This window comes from Diadema antillarum, unplaced genomic scaffold, assembly GCF_040938485.1.
Source record: "Diadema antillarum isolate AM-2024a unplaced genomic scaffold, OU_Dant_1.0 seq00000562_RagTag, whole genome shotgun sequence".
NCBI lineage: Eukaryota > Metazoa > Echinodermata > Echinoidea > Diadematoida > Diadematidae > Diadema > Diadema antillarum.
This window is the reverse complement of record NW_027271501.1, coordinates 1,171,780-1,190,226: the sequence shown is the minus strand read 5'-3', so window position 1 is coordinate 1,190,226 and position 18,447 is coordinate 1,171,780. Positions and strand designations below refer to the sequence as shown.

Genomic DNA, 18,447 nt, shown 5'->3' with positions numbered 1-18,447 from the left:
AAAAATCTCTCACAGAGATATGTCAGCGCCTAATTACAAATGCGTATCCCATAGCATGATCTCTTAACAGAGGAGAGCTCGCAAGGAAGTGTAATGAGAACGCTGAGGGCGTGAAAGACCAGTTATCCATACAGACAGACAGACAAACAAATACACACATATACACATACACGTAGTAATGACAGGGATGGTGATAGTAATAGTGAAGTAATATGTTCTTTTAATGATGATGATAACGATGATGATGATTACAATATATTCATGTATTTTTATTTTATATAAATTCAGCGAAATAATTGTACAATTGATATTGCTGATATACAAAAGGATTTTTCTCATACTTGGATTTTATCTCAGTCTTGTGAACCATTTATGTTCTAGAAATGTTAGATATGTAGTTGTAAAGTCATTATCTAGTAATCCCTGCGATGTATTCCCATTTTGTTTGTGAATGATTGCATTGTGGTTGTTTATGTGTGCGGAGGTGTACGTACAGGTGTGAGTGTGTGTGCGTGTGTGTGTGTGTTGTGTGTGTTGTGCTTGTGTGCGTACGTGTGTGTATACATGCATGTAAAGTTTTGTTGTTAATCATTCTAGAAGTATTCTTGTGATGAATACCGCCAATGATCTTTTCAATGCTTATCATGTGTGACAATTCATTGACTTCTTTTGAAGTATTTTATATATATGAATATGATAAAATCTTGTATATGAAATTACAATATCATTCTAGCATTCAGCCTTAAAGTTTTAACCGATAACTATTCTAAAAAAGCGATATATTCGAATATATATGTATATACATGTATATATATATATATATATACAGTATATATATGAAATACATATATTCATATATATATATATATATATATATATATATATATATATATATGTGTGTGTGTGTGTGTGTATGTGTGTGTGTGTGTACACATGAACACATAGACATGAGTGTTTTCCACCGAATTTATGCGTGGCCTATCCTTTGAGCCATTATGTTGGAACCGACGACGCCATCAAATTTAATTGAGTGTTTGGTATGAAGAAATCTGGCAGGCGGTGCACAGGACCAAATTCTAATAAACAAATGAAATCGAATAATTACACTCATTTCGGCAACGTAACAACAGGGATGCCATATAATTGAGTTGAATTCAATAATTATCGCCGGCATTTAAGACTGTGGAAATATGCTTTCCATAAGTGTAACATACAAGAAATATAACAAATATTCAAAGAACAGGATATACGTACATACCAGACTAAAGAGAACAGGTGACAAACAAAAATGCTTTGGAGTGATTGTTACAGAAAACAATATTATGTCAATAATTTATTCGATATGGAGGAGAATAAGGACTTCTCTTTTGCATACCAAAGAAAGAAAGTTAGTGTGGACGGATGGAATGCGTGAACGAAAAAGTGGGAAAAAAACCTATTTAATGATTTTTTTAATGGCATCTTACCCGACTAAAAGGGATATAAGTTAAGGTACTTTACGGCTTCAGAGCCTGTAAGCATCATTTGCATGTAAATTGACGCCTTTGGCAGCGGTGGAAACGACTAATGCTTGCAAAAAGAGACTTCTTATTTTGCAGCGACGTCACCACTTGATCGACCAATGACATGGCGAGTGAGAGGTATCAAAACGGCAGGTAAGCAATTATTCATACAATGTTTTTACAATGCGCGCGTGAGCATGCACATCATATACAAATACAATTCACACACGCGCACACTCACGGACGCACACTAAACAAGCATGCAGATATGATATACATTGTGACCATTTGTGTTCACATTATTAACTCGTTTGAAAAAGATCAAGGGTTGGAAAGTGGCGGGTAAATGAGGAGCTGTTCTTCCATCGCTGAGTTTCCCGCCATTTCTCCAGTACCACACGAGCTTTCTGCCAGGTGGCTGTTGACTCGGCATGTCTCTCGGGCAGCTGGCGATCCTCATTGTGCTGACGTCTCTAGGAGGTAAGTTTATTTCATTTTCAACCATATCAATCCAAAGGTTCTGACCTCTCTTCGTTTTAGGGATATTGAGAAAATTTGACATAAGCAGGAGAAATTGTCCCCTTTTTAAATGCCATATTTTACAGGGTACTTTTGGAGAGTAGAGTTATATGGACAAACCTCAAACTAAATGTTAATCTTTATCATTATTGTGATTTCCTGTTGTTTTTTCATTGTATTTATGATATCTAAAGAGAACAGTTTGTTTATTCTATAAAAAAGCTTTGAATTACATTGAACATTATGCTAAACCAATGCCTCTTGGCGACACAATTTATTTCCTGCATTGCATTTTTTTGTTAACGAAAATGAAGGTAAAAACTTAAGAACAAGGAGAAATTTTGCCTATTGATCAAAAACATAAAACTATCAAAATCATTTAAGACAGGATTGGGCTTCATAGCATCGTTTTGTTTGTCCTGCTCTTAATGATTTCAGATTTCACAGGAAGTACATGATAAGAATAAAATCAACTGAGATTTGATTTGAATTAGAACAACTTTATAATACATGAAAAAAGTTCTTTATCTGCTTTGTATAAGTATTTTAAATTTTCGTTGATTTGTTTCCATCGATTTCACTCATGACATGAGAATGATACTTAAGCTCCTTTGAAGTTTAGTCCTAACTTTACTTAACATTGATGACGGATCAATTTTCACCAATTTAGTTAGGAAATTACCTTGATTTTTTAGACTTGGAATTAAACAAAATGTGCCATTTTCTTGGGCTTCCCATATCCAATAATGATTTTGTTCATATACAGTTTTATATAGGCATTTACTCATTTTTTTTCAGCTTTCAAATTTATGATATTATAGTTTGTATTACTTCTTTGGCAATTACCTTATTTGAAAGAATTTACTCGATATTAGAAATGAAATTGGAACGGAAATTGAATCAATATGTAATTATTTTCAATAGATGATCAAACGGTTATTCTAAATGCACTTTAGAAGATAAATTAAAAAGCAGCAAATATTTCTTCAAGAGCTTTAAAAATAAAGCTTTGATACGGTTTTCTTGTGTTATCAAGACATGGTTTCCTTTAAGATATCTTTAAACCTATATCAAATTGATGAAAGTTCACTTATTACCCACGTTGTCGATTTAAGTGATGTCCATTTCTGATACTAAATTTCTGATATTTTTAAACAATCTTTCAATTCATTTTTGTTTCAATTTCCAATTTCCCAACAATCAAGAAACTGTCGAATGTGTTATTTAAGTTTAGCATAATAATCATGTAAAAAGCACTAATTTAGATACATGGAAACAGTGCGTGCTGTTCCATTATCAATCTGAATTATTTGAAAGTACCGTTGAAATTACTGTGACGACACCTATTCTCCTTCGCATGGCAGTAGTAACTTAATCTATTCGATTCAATGTTTCTTGTTGTGAACAATGAAGAATATAAGTTGAATCTGTTTTATATCACAACGTATAATATGGTTGTGATGAATATAGATCAATCTATGTACTTTTTTTCGTGACTTTAACTTTTGATACTGAAAAATGACATGTCCTTTTGGACGAGTGGAGGGACTAATCATGCATGAAGCCACCCTTGTCAGTAGTGCAAGGGGTCCTCAAATGAATTCGTGTCAGGACGAAATATATTAAAAAAAATAAAATTCGAGTAAGAGAGGACATGCTATGAAAAAAAAAAGAAGACACAAAAGATCCAAAATGGAAAAAATGAAGAAGACAGTGAACTCTTTAACAAGAACTACAATTCGTACACTAGAAGACAGGAGGTGGAGTGTAAGATTTCAGGTGATTAAAATGCTAAATAAAATGCATCTAGGCGTGTTTACGATATCCTTAAACACCAAGAGCAGGGTTGTGCTTGTGTTGGGGCATGTGCCCATCAATGTAAGTGAATGTGGGGTCATTTGAATCAGATGTATAAAGTGACAGGGTTTTTTGGCTAGTTCTTGTATTCTTTCAAAATTGTTATTGATTATATTAACACCAGAAACTCAACTTTTGAGGTCTTTTATTATCATATCTCAGTCAGTGAGTTTCCCTTTGCTGTTGACCATCGACACAAAAACAAATTATTGTAAGATTTGTGGACGGCATCAAAAGACTAAGTTGGAAAGATATAGAACGTATACAAAGTGAAGAAGACAACACAAAACCTTCAGTTCGCAACGTTTGCCTGTCATACCTTCCCCTCCCCCAAAGAAAAAAGACACCAACAGCAAATTTAAAGGGGATGGCTAGTAACTGATCAGTGGGAATCAGTGGGAATGCTGGAGGATGATTGTTCCAATCCTTGTGGGATTCATTTAAGAGTACATTATATATCTATTGTTGTGTGAAAATTATTTGCTTCAGAATGGTCTCATATTCAAGTAATGTGCAGTTTAATGTTTCCAGGTTAGCGTGCCTGGTCAGTGATGGGGCATTAATCTGCACATTACTTGAATATGAGACCGTTCTGCAGCAAATAATTTTCACACAACAGTAGATATATAATGTACTCTTAAATGAATCCTACAAGGATTGGTACAATCATCCCTCAGCATTCCCACTGATTCCCACTGATCGGTTACTAGCCATCCCCTTTAATACAGATGGAATTGACATAACCCTTTGATAGTAATCGATATATACATGCACTTTAACAAGTGAAATACAAATGTAATATACCTTGAAGACAGACTTATACACACGTCGAATTCAGTTCAAAATCTGGAATGGTCAAAAAAACATTTAAGCTACTGTACAGTACTGGTTGAGGTGGGGATTCATGTTTTGAACATTCCTAAGTGAGACAATAAGAAACCTCTTATGAAATATGAATGAGCAGGTGATTTTATACGAAGGATTCAACGTTTATTTGATGAAAATTGATTTTCAAATAGCTGACATATCAAAAAAAAGTGATGATAATAAAAGGCGACAGGCCACGCCTTTTATTATTATCTCTTTGTTTCACCTTGTTTTTGGATATCTCAGCCATTTCAAAAACGGTTTTCATCAAATAAACTTTTGATACCCCTTACAATTGCATGCTCTTTGACTCTCATATAGTGGTTTCTGAATATCTCGCAAAACGTTAAAGCTAAATCCTCACCTCAACCAGAACTGTACACACCATTTGAACTACATGTATATATTTCCTATAATATATAGAAACAAAGAGTCAGACTTTCAGATGGACATTTCAGATTGGAACATTTTGCATTTTCCCGGCAACAAAAGTCGTCATATGATGTATTACCGATGAGATAATCAAAATATTTTAAAAAGCACATACTTTCAACTTGTCACGAAAAATTTGCTGAGCCTGAAAACGACGCTGTCTTTCGGTGCTACGAAGATTCTTCCAATTACAAGATGCACACAGCAAATTGATATTCTTCTTTTTTACGTCAACTTTATTATGTTCATTCACTGGAAGGTTAAGATAAGATTATTGTATATGAACTTAACCATGTCCTCCTCCACTCATTGCTGAAATACACGTAAGACGATCAATTTCAAGAAATCTTAGATGAGAGTTACTTTTTTTAGAGTTTTGATCAATATCACGAACAGTGACGCATTTCTAGATACATAAGCTGCAAAGGAGTATCCAGAGTTTTATCCCCTCGCAATGAATTATGCATGATAATGCATATTATACGTCTTGCATATACCGGGTGTCCCAAAAAAAGCGGAACGGTGGATTTTCAGTACTTTGCGTTCTAAAAGTGATATATTTTTTGACATCATTAGAAAGAGCATCTTCCGTAGAAGACCATGATACCAAAATCATTAAATTTAGTTCAGTACTTTTTATTCTACGCCAATTTCTGTAAATGCAGTCATTTCCAATTTTTTGCAACTTATGAGATAATAATTTGGGTGCGAAACGCGTTCCATACAGTGAATTGTGTAAGCTCGTTGATCCATGTCAACAAAAAATAACGCTTTCATATTGGGCGCACACACACACACACACACACACAGACACACACACACTGTTTTTTCCTGGCCCGTGCCCAATGTGAAAGCTGTATCTTTTGTTGACATGGATCACCGAGCTTACACAATATTCACCGTATGGATCGCGTGTTGCACTCAAATTATTATCTCATAAGTCGCAAAAATCCGGCGAAATTTGACAATGACTGCATTTTCAGAAATTGGCGTAGAATAAAAAGTGCTAAACCAAATTTAATGATTTTGGTATCATAGTCTTCTGCGGAAGATGCTCTTTCTAATGATGTCAAAAGATATATAGCTTTCAGACCGCAAGGCACTGAAAATCCACCGTTCCGCTTTTTTTGGGACACCCGGTATATCGAAGTGATTGGGGCGAATATGATTAATCATGTCTTTTCTCCGTTTAATTTTGCAGTAAATTATTTTTAGTAAATTTTGCAGTAGATCATTGTTAGGTGCAATAAAGTTCTCTTTGGCATGTTTGATGAGCATGATGGTAAACGACACATATGTTAAGATGAAAAGGATGAATATATCACGATTTGTATTCAACAAAAAAAAATAGTGTCTGCGTTTGTAAAATGTTATAGTACAACGAGAAATAGCTCGTTAATTTTCCTTGAACTTGTACCCACAAAATGTCTAACAGCGTTAACATTGATTTCATAATTTAATGCTATACCTGCCCCCAGTACGGCACTATAGAGCCTTACTTATTTTTTTCTGATCTGCATTCATCAAAATGTCGATCATATGAGTGCATATAACTTCCGGGTATAAAAAGACATAATTCAGAGCAGAATTCTACGCCATGTTCATGCCGTCTTGGATGAAAAATTGATAAAATAGACTAAACGAATGCAGAGATTTTAATGAAATCGCACCCGCCATGTATGGAAGTTATGGAATTTTTAACTTATACATGATTTCAAGTAACAACAAATTAATAGCAACGACATTATGCAAACGGGATGATGTCACCGTCTAATAAGTCTCCTATCGACCTCTCCACAAATCTTCAGTAACTTAATGTCTTCTCTGAAATCGGAGAAATTAGTTTATCAGATATAAATATACTTTTAGATAATGTTTCTGAGATTACTTCAAACATGATGAGATCATCTAACCAATGAAGAATGTGCCCATTCAATTGCTTATAGATTTCTCTTGGTGTATAGTTTTGGAAATGAATGAATAAAGTACTTCTGTAGAGGAAAAAAAAAGGTTTATCAGAAATGATTGTAGTCTCGCACTAAAAACAAAACCTCGTAAGGCCTCGTAAGGAGGAACATATTTTATTTTCTAAATTATTGACTAAAACCTGTTCTTTTTAAGACTATGTGCATTAGTAGAAGAGTAAATGATTGTTAGGGGAGAGTTTTTTCTTTCTTTCTTTCTTTTTCATTCACATGCGTGGTTGCGATAGAAATTCTCATTCAGAAAACAAAAACATGCAAAACTTGAAGATTCTACTATATGGTTACGCTTACTTATTCTGAGGGTTCGTCATTCCGAAAATGAAATAAGGTTCTTAGTTCCAAAGGTCCATTAGTATGCACCATCTTTTAATTTTCGGATGAACAAACCTGATTTCATTTTCCGATGAACGAACCCTCGGATTAACGAACTTTTATTCCGATTAATAAAAATTTGGAATAACGAATATTATTTCATTTTCGGATAAACGAACCTTCGAAATAAGTAACCTTATTTCATTTTTGGAGTAAAGAACCTTCGGAATAACTACCCTTTGGAATAACGCCACTATATTGTTTGGATTTAATAACCTATATTTTCGGATGAACGAATCTTCATTGACATTAATATGTGAGTTTGATAAAACATCTACAGTGATGTTTGGTCGATTTTACTCAATTTCTAAAGCAACTTCAGCATGGTATGGAATTGAGCTTTAAGTATACTAGTCTACTTCGTCCTTGTGTATAAGATTATCTGTTTATAGCCTTTACATTGGTCCAAATTAGAGCTATAAAATGCGCTCGTGTTGCACGTCCACTCTATGCCTCGCCGTTCTCTATCGTGGTAAACTGGGTGACGTTCGTTATTCTGAAGGTTGGTTCATCTGAAAATGAAATAACATTCGTTATTCTGAAACACACACACTCCGTATACCTATAATGATCGTTAATCCGAAAATGAAAATAAAAAGGAGTTAGTTGATTCCGCAAAAGAAATTGATTCCGAAGGTTCGTTAATCAGAAAATAAACATAAGGTTCGTTAATCCTAAAATAAAAGAAGGTGCATTCAAAGGAGCCTTCAAAATAATAGATACGTTTTCGGACTAACGAACCTTCGATATAACAAGCTGGAACTGATAAACCGGTCTCATAAAAACTTCGTAGTGTGGAGCATAAACCTAAGCCAAAGGGCCTGACAAAGGGCTACTGACGCCCAATTCACGTCTCTTGATGTACATGTATTGAACATGGCCTAGCTTTTATCACAGACATGAATATTCATGAGTAAGTCATGAAGAGAATGACTAGGGCGGTTTAATGACAATGAAATTGAATGAATAAATCATATCAGATGAAATAAATCATTAAACATGGACATTTGATAGTGCTACGTCATCCCTTAAAATACGTCTACCATGGATTATCCCGACATCCTTCCACGAGTCATACAGCCCATGAGTTTGACACAAGGCAAATAAGGTCCATTAGTCCGACAGTACTTAGGCAAACAAAGCCCATGAATCCGACACTACGCAAAAAAGGCCCACGAGACCGTACCTTCAGCCCCGTATATGGTAATGTTGGTCTCGTGCGCAATGGGCCTCTTTTGCCTATAGTGTCTCACTCGTGGGCTTCATTTGCCTAGTGTTGGACTCGTGGGCCTTATTTTCCTAATGTCGAGCTCGTGGGTTGTATGACTCGTGGATGCTGGACTCGTGACGTGCACCCGTCTACCATGCACACAAGAGGAATCACGCACTGTAAATAAAACAAAAACAAAAACATAATACCTTACATCAATTTTCTGTTCTGGTCAGACACTCACAATGTAAGGCTTTCAGATAGCATCAATGGATACCATTTGAATCTTGGTATAAAGAAAAACAAAGCCGAATAAGTGTCTCGGTTACACAAACAATGCTAAGATCAAGACACCATTGAAATGCACGTAAAACAAGTTGAGCAAAGGAACAAAGACTACATAAATACAAACGAGAACTACGTAAGTGGCTTGAAATTTGAACTGGCTAATGTAAAAACAAAAGTAATGAAAAGAGGAGAAAAACAACGGAAATGAATTAGAGGAGGAGGGGAGACAAAAAGATAGATGGGTAAAAAACTGATGCAACTTTAAGAGGGATACCACGTGTTGATAATCATTAAGATGATAGAGAGAGAAAAAAATTGAATTCAAGAATATCTTGTAGTACGTCAATCCGAAGGGAAATTTAATAGGCGTGCAGGTAATCCAACTTCAAATGCATTTCAGGATTCCTTCTCTCCACCAAAAATGTTAAGAGTGGAATTAAATGCCTTCGGGCCATTCCTATTCACAGCTAATTACACCTCCGAGAGTTGCCGTTATAACGACGCCTTAGCAAAAGAAGTCATGTATTTCTTTCAGACTACTCAAAAGAATAACCTCTTACATACCGACATGAGTGTTAATGGTATTTATAATGGGAAACAATAGAAAATTGTTCAGTAAGTAGGCAACAAGGGATCCTTAACGCAATGAAGGGTGCCTTGATGCAGCCTTGGTACTAGCAGAGTCGCCCTCCACCAGGGCAGGAGACTGTACAAGTACGTGTGAAAACAATGTATTGTTTTAATATCAGCAATATTTTCATCAACATTTTTCGTGCACTTATACATTCATCGAGTTTCAGCGTCACCTGAAACTTCAAGAATGTCTATTCTGTGTTACAGTCAATTTTGTTTTTTAATCTTATGAATACAAACACATGCCTTAAGGTTTAATTGCACTTTAAGCTTAGTGACTTCAAGTAAACTTACCAAACAAAAAAGAAAATGTTAAATGTCATCGTCTAAGGTCTAAGCTTTTTAGTTAGATTTCTCGGAAGACACTGGAAGATACTTCAGGGTGGTATGAAATATCATCTCGTCAATAACCAAGTTAAAGATTACTCAACGCTTTGCACAGCTTTCAAGGGGGTTTTCTTGTGAGTTTCATATTTTGTGTAACCTGTTATCTTTGTGTCCTTGTTTCGTTATTGTTATTTGCTTATACTTGAATGGGCAAAGCGCGAAACATTCGCTTCAAACGCATCTAAAAAGTGTCTTATTCCTATCTCAATTGTCACTTGTTCTTATTTCATGTTTTCTTTTCTATTCACTAAGCCCAGTTAGAACTGCAACCTATTTACACATCAAGATACCAAATGCAATATTAAAGAATCTTTGCGATAGTTTTTGATGTTCATTCTAAAGTTAACGATAGATAGTTTTTTTTTTTGGACAATACACTATACTGAGACAATAATCAGTCACTATACGATTGCCGTCTTTAAAATTCTAATATAAAGACTCGTTTCACGAAGTTACGTCAAAGCGTCATAAAACTGTGCCTTGTACCATTCACAATGTGGGGGAGCGGTGGCATAAGACTCTGGACTCCCGATCGGAGGACGCGAGTTCGAATCCCGCCCAATGCTGACGTCCTTGGACAATATGTTTTACCCACCATGTCCCTCTCGACTCGGGTATACAGTATGTCCCCAAAAAAATTACAACGGGCACTCCGCAATGATATCTTTAAAAATAGTGAATCAATCTAAATACAAATTCAGGGTAAGAAACTATAACTCATTGCCCACATCTTACAGAAAACCCCATTCGATTTGCTTCAGTGGTCAAAGAGAAATACGGAATTTTGTAGAGGATGTCGGGAATCTCTTCTGTTCAAATTCTGTCTAATATTCACACACAAGAGCATTGAATTGCTAAAATTGGAAGAATCAGACTCATGACATGCTTTACAACAATCCACATTTCTCTGTGACCGCTTAACCAAATTGAATGGGGTTATCTGCAAAATAGAGCTAAGATGTTATATTTTAAGACCCTGAAGTAGCACTTAGACAGGTTGATCATGTTAGGTGTTATCAATTCGAATATCTGGTTGTAATTTTTGGGGCGACTTACTGCAGTATGTCCCCAAAAAAATTACAATCAGATTTTCGCATTGATAATGCCCAATATGATTAATTTTTTTTTAATGCTGCTTCAGGGTCTTAAAATATAACATTTTAGCTCTATTTTGCGGAAATCCCCATTCGATTTGGTTAAGCGGTCACAGAGAAATGTGGATTGTTGTAAAACATGACGTCATGAATCGGATTCTTCCGAGTTTAGCATTTCGATGATCTTGTGTGTGAGTAATAGACAGAACTTGGACAGAAGAGATTTCCGACATCCTCTACAAAATTCCGTATTTCTCTTTGACCACTGAAGCAAATCGAATGGGGTTTTCTGTAAGATGTTGGCAATGAGTTATAGTTTCATACCCTGAATTTGTATTTATATTGATTCACTAGTTTTAAAGATATCATTGCGGAGGGCCCCGTTGTAATTTTTTGTGGGACATACTGTAGGGTGATAATAATGGCAGGGCCCTCTGGTACAGCAGTGGCAACACTGAAGAAGCTACCCTGGGCAAATCATACATTATCATTATTATTGTTATTATTATTATCATTATTATCATCATTATCATTATCACTATTATCATCATCATCGTTATCATTATTATAACACCTAAACGTAAATGAGCAATTAAGAATCCAAACAGTGACCTCTTGCATATACGGAGTAGCAAAATAGTGAAACAATCCAAATAACTTGACTAAATCGTGTCATATATATCCTCAATTCAATAAAATATTTTACATGTTTTAGAAATCTTTAAAAACTTACCATACCTCTTGCTAGATAAGTCATGTCTCAAGGTGTGTGTGTGTGCGTGTGTGAGTGTGTGAAAATCTATATGATGAGACAATTCTATTTGTTTGTTTTTTCTTCATTTTGCAGATGCATTTGAATATGGGAGTGTCCATCGCGATAACTACATCACGACTTTGGTATCGCCCAACTACCCAGAGCATTATCCTCACAGTGTTCAAACGGAATGGCGCGTCAGCACACCCCGGGATCAGAAGGTGACTTCATAATGTGTACATCAATACGGTTTAGAGGCCTACAATCATTATCGTTTGGTCATTACACGGTTTAAAATTCGTTTTATTGACGCTTTTCAGTGTGGGAGGGGGTTGGGGCTGGGGCTGCGGGACCAGGGGGGGGGGGGGGGCGCGGTGTCAATTGGGGTCAAGCCCCCCCCCCCCCCCTCCCTCTTAGATGGGAAAAATCTAAGGGCGAAATATTTGGTAATTGAAATTCATGGGTGTTGAATTTTTTTCCCGATTTTTTTCGATTGTTTTTTGACGAGCCACAAATCAAGCCCGCGGCGCGCGGGTTTGAAATGAGAATTTGAATGCTCATCGCTGAAATGCATGCTCCTACCTTAGATTTGAATGACCCAAATGAAAGATTGATTGTTCCGATATAGTAAATTTGAATATCCGGATTTTGAATTTGATTGCTGCTTCAGTGCTGCGAGACTAACATTGAATGCTCAGAATGGGGACTTGAATGACAAAATTATGAAAATGACCGGTAAAACCTATATTATGTGGACGAGAGAGCTATTACTAACTTTTGAATGCATGTGAAATGTGAAAGTCTTCATTCTACTTTTTCCAGTATATATGAAACTGCCACAATTTGGTTTGTAAACTTTACTCTGAGATCAGCCGACTTGAAAATGGCGTTGGATGTTCTTTGTCAAGTGTTTGTACCTTCTCCTCTTGACTAAGCCTCTTTTCATATCTAATCTTCTCACAATTACCACTTGGAAGTGTTGAAGAGGCGAAATCATGATAGCTTGCGCGATTGAGACGAGCTTATGACCACACGAGGAGTTATTAAGTACAGCTTCAAAGAGGCGAGTGTGGCAGCGTGAAAAGATGGGATTGTGCTAGGGGCGGTCTTAAATCATTATTATGCTCAATCGCTATGAGTGGATGCCGCATCATATCAGACAAAACAACGACAAACAAATAAACAAATTAACATTTTCTGTCCATCTACTCTGTCGACAAATCGACTGACAAACAATCCCAAAAGGTATTAAATTCAATTCAATTCATTTTATTTCCATACTTCTCATTTATGGGCATTATAACAGAAATCAAACAAGTTCTTTCACCTTGTAAACAATGTGCAAAACACGAACAATATACATGGTGATAACACAGTAATTATATGTAATAACTGGTCAAATTCGAAATCGAGATGGGTTGATCAAAGAAAAGTATGGCGGGACCTACATGAAAGCAAGCTTGTTTGGCTGTAAGCCCCGAGTAATCAGTGTTTGTGAAAAAGAAACGGAAAACGGATAGTAGATAAGACCAGATGATGTAAGGGTGCCAAATAAGAAAAAAAAAAACTAAAATGTGAACTATTACTGTGACCGAGCTATCATTGGTTTCAGGAGTACAACATGATTTGCATAATCATAAAGCCTACTTTGGTATATACACTATAAACTGTTGCTGCATTAAAGCTATCGCCAGGGTATGATCAGTAAGACACAAGAAGTACGAGACATGAAAACTCGTCACATTGAGGACGAGTTAGGTGATACGCTTGTGGTCATCAGATGACAGTCATCTGTGATCGACAAAGAAAAGAATGTGATATAGGCACCTTGAAGTTATATTGAGCGTGCATGCGAAACCGTTTCTGTAACCACTCGGCCACGGGTCATCCACGGAAATGGTAAGACAGAAAAACAACAACAATGTATAGATATAACGGGGGGAAAGTCAATGCCCACTCAACTAACGCGGCCGTGTGAACATCTATTGCATTGCTAGACGGAAAAGCGGCCTTGTAACGACTGAGGTCGCTATACCATTTCTGGCAACTTGGGAAAAATACGTCCCGCAGACATAAAACCTATAATCGGCTGGTTTTGATACCTTGCCTTTAATCACAATTTTCAGTGTAATGACGTCATCAAATTACAAAACAATGACATGGTCTTGAAAGAAAATTGTTCAAAGTACAACACCTCAGTCGTCGTCATTACATACTATGATCGGTTTGACAAAGTCAACCTGCAAAATTTTGCTGCAGTCGAAGCAATGTGGTCTCCAACACACAAAAAAGAGGGATATGGCGTGTGTGTGTGTCTGTGTGTGTGTATAGGTGCGTTTATATACGAACGTGATTTCTACATGGACGAATATGTAATACAAAATTGAAGAAAAAAAAACAGTAAAGTAGCTAAGTATTTTGTTTCGTGATCTTGTGAGGTTCGAACCCGCAACCTCACGTCTCTGAGACGTCGCCTTTAACCACTCGGCGACACGTCTCGACGGGAAAATATGGGGAACGTTATGGACTTGAAAGACAGTTGTTCAATATATAACACATTCATCATACGTTGTCAGTTTGCTATTGACATGACGATCTATCACATGAATATGAGGGAGGCATTAGTACCTGTATGAAATTATTATAGGCATGGTTATCAAATTGCCCTAAAATATCCTTATAATTGCCTTATTTTTACACACAGTTACGCTATCCCTTTAAACTCGTCACAGTTTAATTAGAATCATTAACATCATACATTAGTACCATATTCAGTTCCATAGCTGATCACGTTTGCTAATCAATTAAGAGTAATTGTCTAGAATGTGTCATATGGCCAACCTGTATACACACGTATATACACACACACAATGCTAAATGTATGTATCAAACATCTGTAACACAGCTTTGAACTAACTATAGGAATTATCGCTGCACTTATCATCCATACTTTTTATCACTATCTGAAACTCCACAAAAACCACTAATTGACAAATAATCATCAATACAGAAGACTGAATACCTTTTTTACAATGTATAGCTTGTTACATGTATAAATCAGCACAAAGTAACCACGACTACATTGTGTTACTGAATTGATATGAACAAATTTCATTTTGTTACAGTATACTGTATCAGTTTGAAAAGCCCAACCTGCAAAACTATAATTTTGCAGCAGACGAAGTAATGCAGTCTCCAACGCAAAACAAAGGTATACTGTGTGAGTGTGTGCGTATAGGTGTGTTTACATGCAAACGTGATTTCTACATGGACGAAGGTGTAGTACTCCATTGAAGAAAAAAAGTTTAAAAAAAATTATTATTTTCTTTCGTGCTCTTGTGAGGATCGAACCCGTACGTGTGCAACCTCACGTTTCTAAGACGACGCCTCTAACCACTCGGCCATACGTCTCGACGAGAAAATTAGAGGAACGTAAGCTTATGTACGTGAAAGATGAATCACGAATCGTTTGGTCCGCATTCCATTCTCATTTTCAGTTTTAAATTGCAAAATTGTCAACCTCATGAGGAGATTTCAAAGAATAAAATGCATGATTACTGCAGCTTATTGTCACATCTACAACATAAATAAGTTTCAGAGGAAATGAAGCAAAATCAGCTGAGATAAAGGTGCTTAAACGTTGTCAAGTCAATGCATGGTTTCTAAAAAAATCACCTCCCATAGACAATACACGTAAACTTGTCCGATTTTGCGTCTTTACCTTTAAACACAATTTAAAGCATGATGACGTCATCAAATTTCAAAACCATGACATGGACTTGAAAGGCAAATGTTCAAAGTACAACATATCTGAATTTGGGATAATATTGAGCTTAAACAACAGAGATACGAGCAAATGAATGTCAGAAACAGTACCTCAAAAAAATTAATTCCACTTTTTTGATTTCAGATGACGATATGATGACGTCATAATGTAATTATGGAAATAATGATACTTGAAACGTCAAGTCCAATTTATATGCTTTTGTAATATGCAATAAAAACATAGGGTCACCTGACGTTTTAAAGAGCTATGGCGAAATAAACAAAGACATGTTTTTTCACTATATTTGCACATAGACGCGCAGGCGAAATTTGAACTTTGACGCAAGTGCATTGCTTTGTTATTTGTAGGAATCGATTAGAAATCAATGGATATTGTTGCTCAAAGTATCAGGAATCCAAATCTGTCAAAAAAAGTGTATTTTCATGTTGCTGACGCGCTGTGCGCGCGAAAATGCGCGGACGGACGCGCACGCGCAAAATTGTTTGAAACGCATAAAATTGTCTGAAACTTCGAGATTTCCCATTGGAAAGTTGTTTTGAGCCTTTTAAAATTTTGACGCGCGCTTACGCGCACTTAATGATGTCCTAGGTAATTAGCATCAAAAGAAGTAAGATAGAACGTGACCTGAACTTTATGTCCACAAAAAATGATACAGAAATGACCTTTAGTTATGAAGTTATGATCGATCATGTAACATGGTCCAAAAATCACAAAATGGCGCCTAGACGACGTCATAGATATGTTACTGTCATGAAAACCTTATTGTGGCTAGATATTGTCATGAGACATGTTCCCTGAAAATGTCATGTTATTCCGTAATGTCATTCTTGAGATATTGATGACACAAAATTGTCCAGAAAGAAAGAAGAATAAAAAGAAACGAGACATGAAAACTCGTCACATTGAGGACGAGTTAGGTGATACGCTTGTGGTCATCAGATGACGGTCATCTGTGATCGACATGAAAAGAATGTGATATAGGCACCTTGAAGTTATATTGAGCGTGCATGCGAAACCGTTTCTGTAACCACTCGGCCACGGGTCATCCACGGAAATGGTAAGACAAAAAAAACAACCAATGTATAGATATAACAGGGGGAAAGTCAACACCCACTCAACTAACGTGGCCGTGTGAACATCTATTGCATTGCTAGACGGAAAAGCGGCCTTGTAACGACTGAGGTCGCTATGCCATTTCTGGCAACTTGGGAAAAATACGTCCCGCAGACATAAAACCTATAATCGGCTGGTTTTGATACCTTGCCTTTAATCACAATTTTCAGTGTAATGACGTCATCAAATTACAAAACAATGACATCGTCTTGAAAGACAATTGTTCAAAGTACAACACCTCAGTCGTCGTCATTACATACTATGATCGGTTTGACAAAGTCAACCTGCAAAATTTTGCAGCAGTCGAAGCAATGTGGTCTCCAACACAAAAAAGAGGGATATGGTGTGTGTCTGTGTGTCTGTGTGTGTGTATAGGTGCGTTTATATACGAACGTGATTTCTACATGGACGAATATGTAATACAAAATTGAAGAAAAAAAGTAAAATAGCTAAGTATTTTGTTTCGTGATCTTGTGGGGTTCGAACCCGCAACCTCACGTCTCCGAGACGTCGCCTTTAACCACTCGGCCATACGTCTCGGCGAGAAAATATGAGGAACGTAAACTTATGTATGTGAAAGCTGAATCGGGAATCGTTTTGTCCACATTCCATTCTCATTTTCAGTTTTAAACTGCAAAATTGTCAACCTGATGATGAGATTTCAAAAAATAAAATGCATGATTACTGAAGCTTATTGTCTCAGCTACAACATACTTAAGTTTCAGAGGAAATGAAGCAAAATCAGCTGAGATAAAGGTGCTTAAACGTTGTCAAGTCAATGCATGGTTTTAAAAAAAATCACCTCCCATAGACATAACACGTAAACTTGTCCGATTTTGCATCTTTACCTTTAATCACAATTTAAGGTATGATGACGTCATCAAATTTCAAAACCATGACTTGGACTTAAAAGGCAAATGTTCAAAGTACAACATATCTGAATTTTGGATAATATTGAGCTTAAACAACAGAGATACGAGCAAATGAATGTCAGAAACAGTACCTCAAAAAATTAATTCCACTTTTTTGATTTCAGATGATGATATGATGACGTCATAATGTATTTAGGGAAATATTGATACTTGAAACGTTATTTTCAATTCATATGCTTTTGTAATATGCAATAAAAACATAGGGTCACCTGACGTTTTAAAGAGCTATGGCGAAATAAACAAAGACATGTTTTTCGCTATATTTCCACATAGACGCGCACACGAAATTTCAACTTTGACGCCAGCGCATTCCTTTGTTATAGGTCGAAATTGATCGGAAATCAATGGATATTGTTACTTAATGTATCAGGAATTCAAATCTGTCAAAAAATGTGCATTTTCATGTTGCTTACGCGCACTGCGCGCGGAAATGCGCGGACGGACGCGAACGCGCGGAACGCTTAAAATTGTCTGAAACTTCGAGATTTCCCATTGGGAAGTCGTTTTAAGCATTTAAAAACTTTGACGCGCGCTAATGCGCGCGTTATGATGTCCTAGGTAATTAGCATTAAAAAGTAAGATAGAGTGTGACCTGAACTTTATGTCCAACGAAAATGATACAGAAATGACCTTTAGTTATGAAGTTATGATCAATCATGTAACATGGTCCGAAAATCACAAAATGGCGCCTAGATGACGTCATAGATATGTAACT

General features: G+C 36.3%; 1 protein-coding gene across 1 annotated transcript in view; it reads left to right on the top strand.

The window, feature by feature from the left end:
- Window positions 1-1,933: 1,933 nt before the first annotated feature.
- The window catches only part of LOC139735018 (uncharacterized), a 32,752-nt gene continuing 16,238 nt past the window's right edge, over window positions 1,934-18,447 (top strand). Inside the window, exons 1-2 of the mRNA XM_071645791.1 lie at window positions 1,934-1,982; window positions 11,994-12,121. Coding sequence (XP_071501892.1) covers window positions 1,934-1,982; window positions 11,994-12,121 — 177 coding nt within the window. The remainder of the gene's footprint in view (window positions 1,983-11,993; window positions 12,122-18,447) is intronic.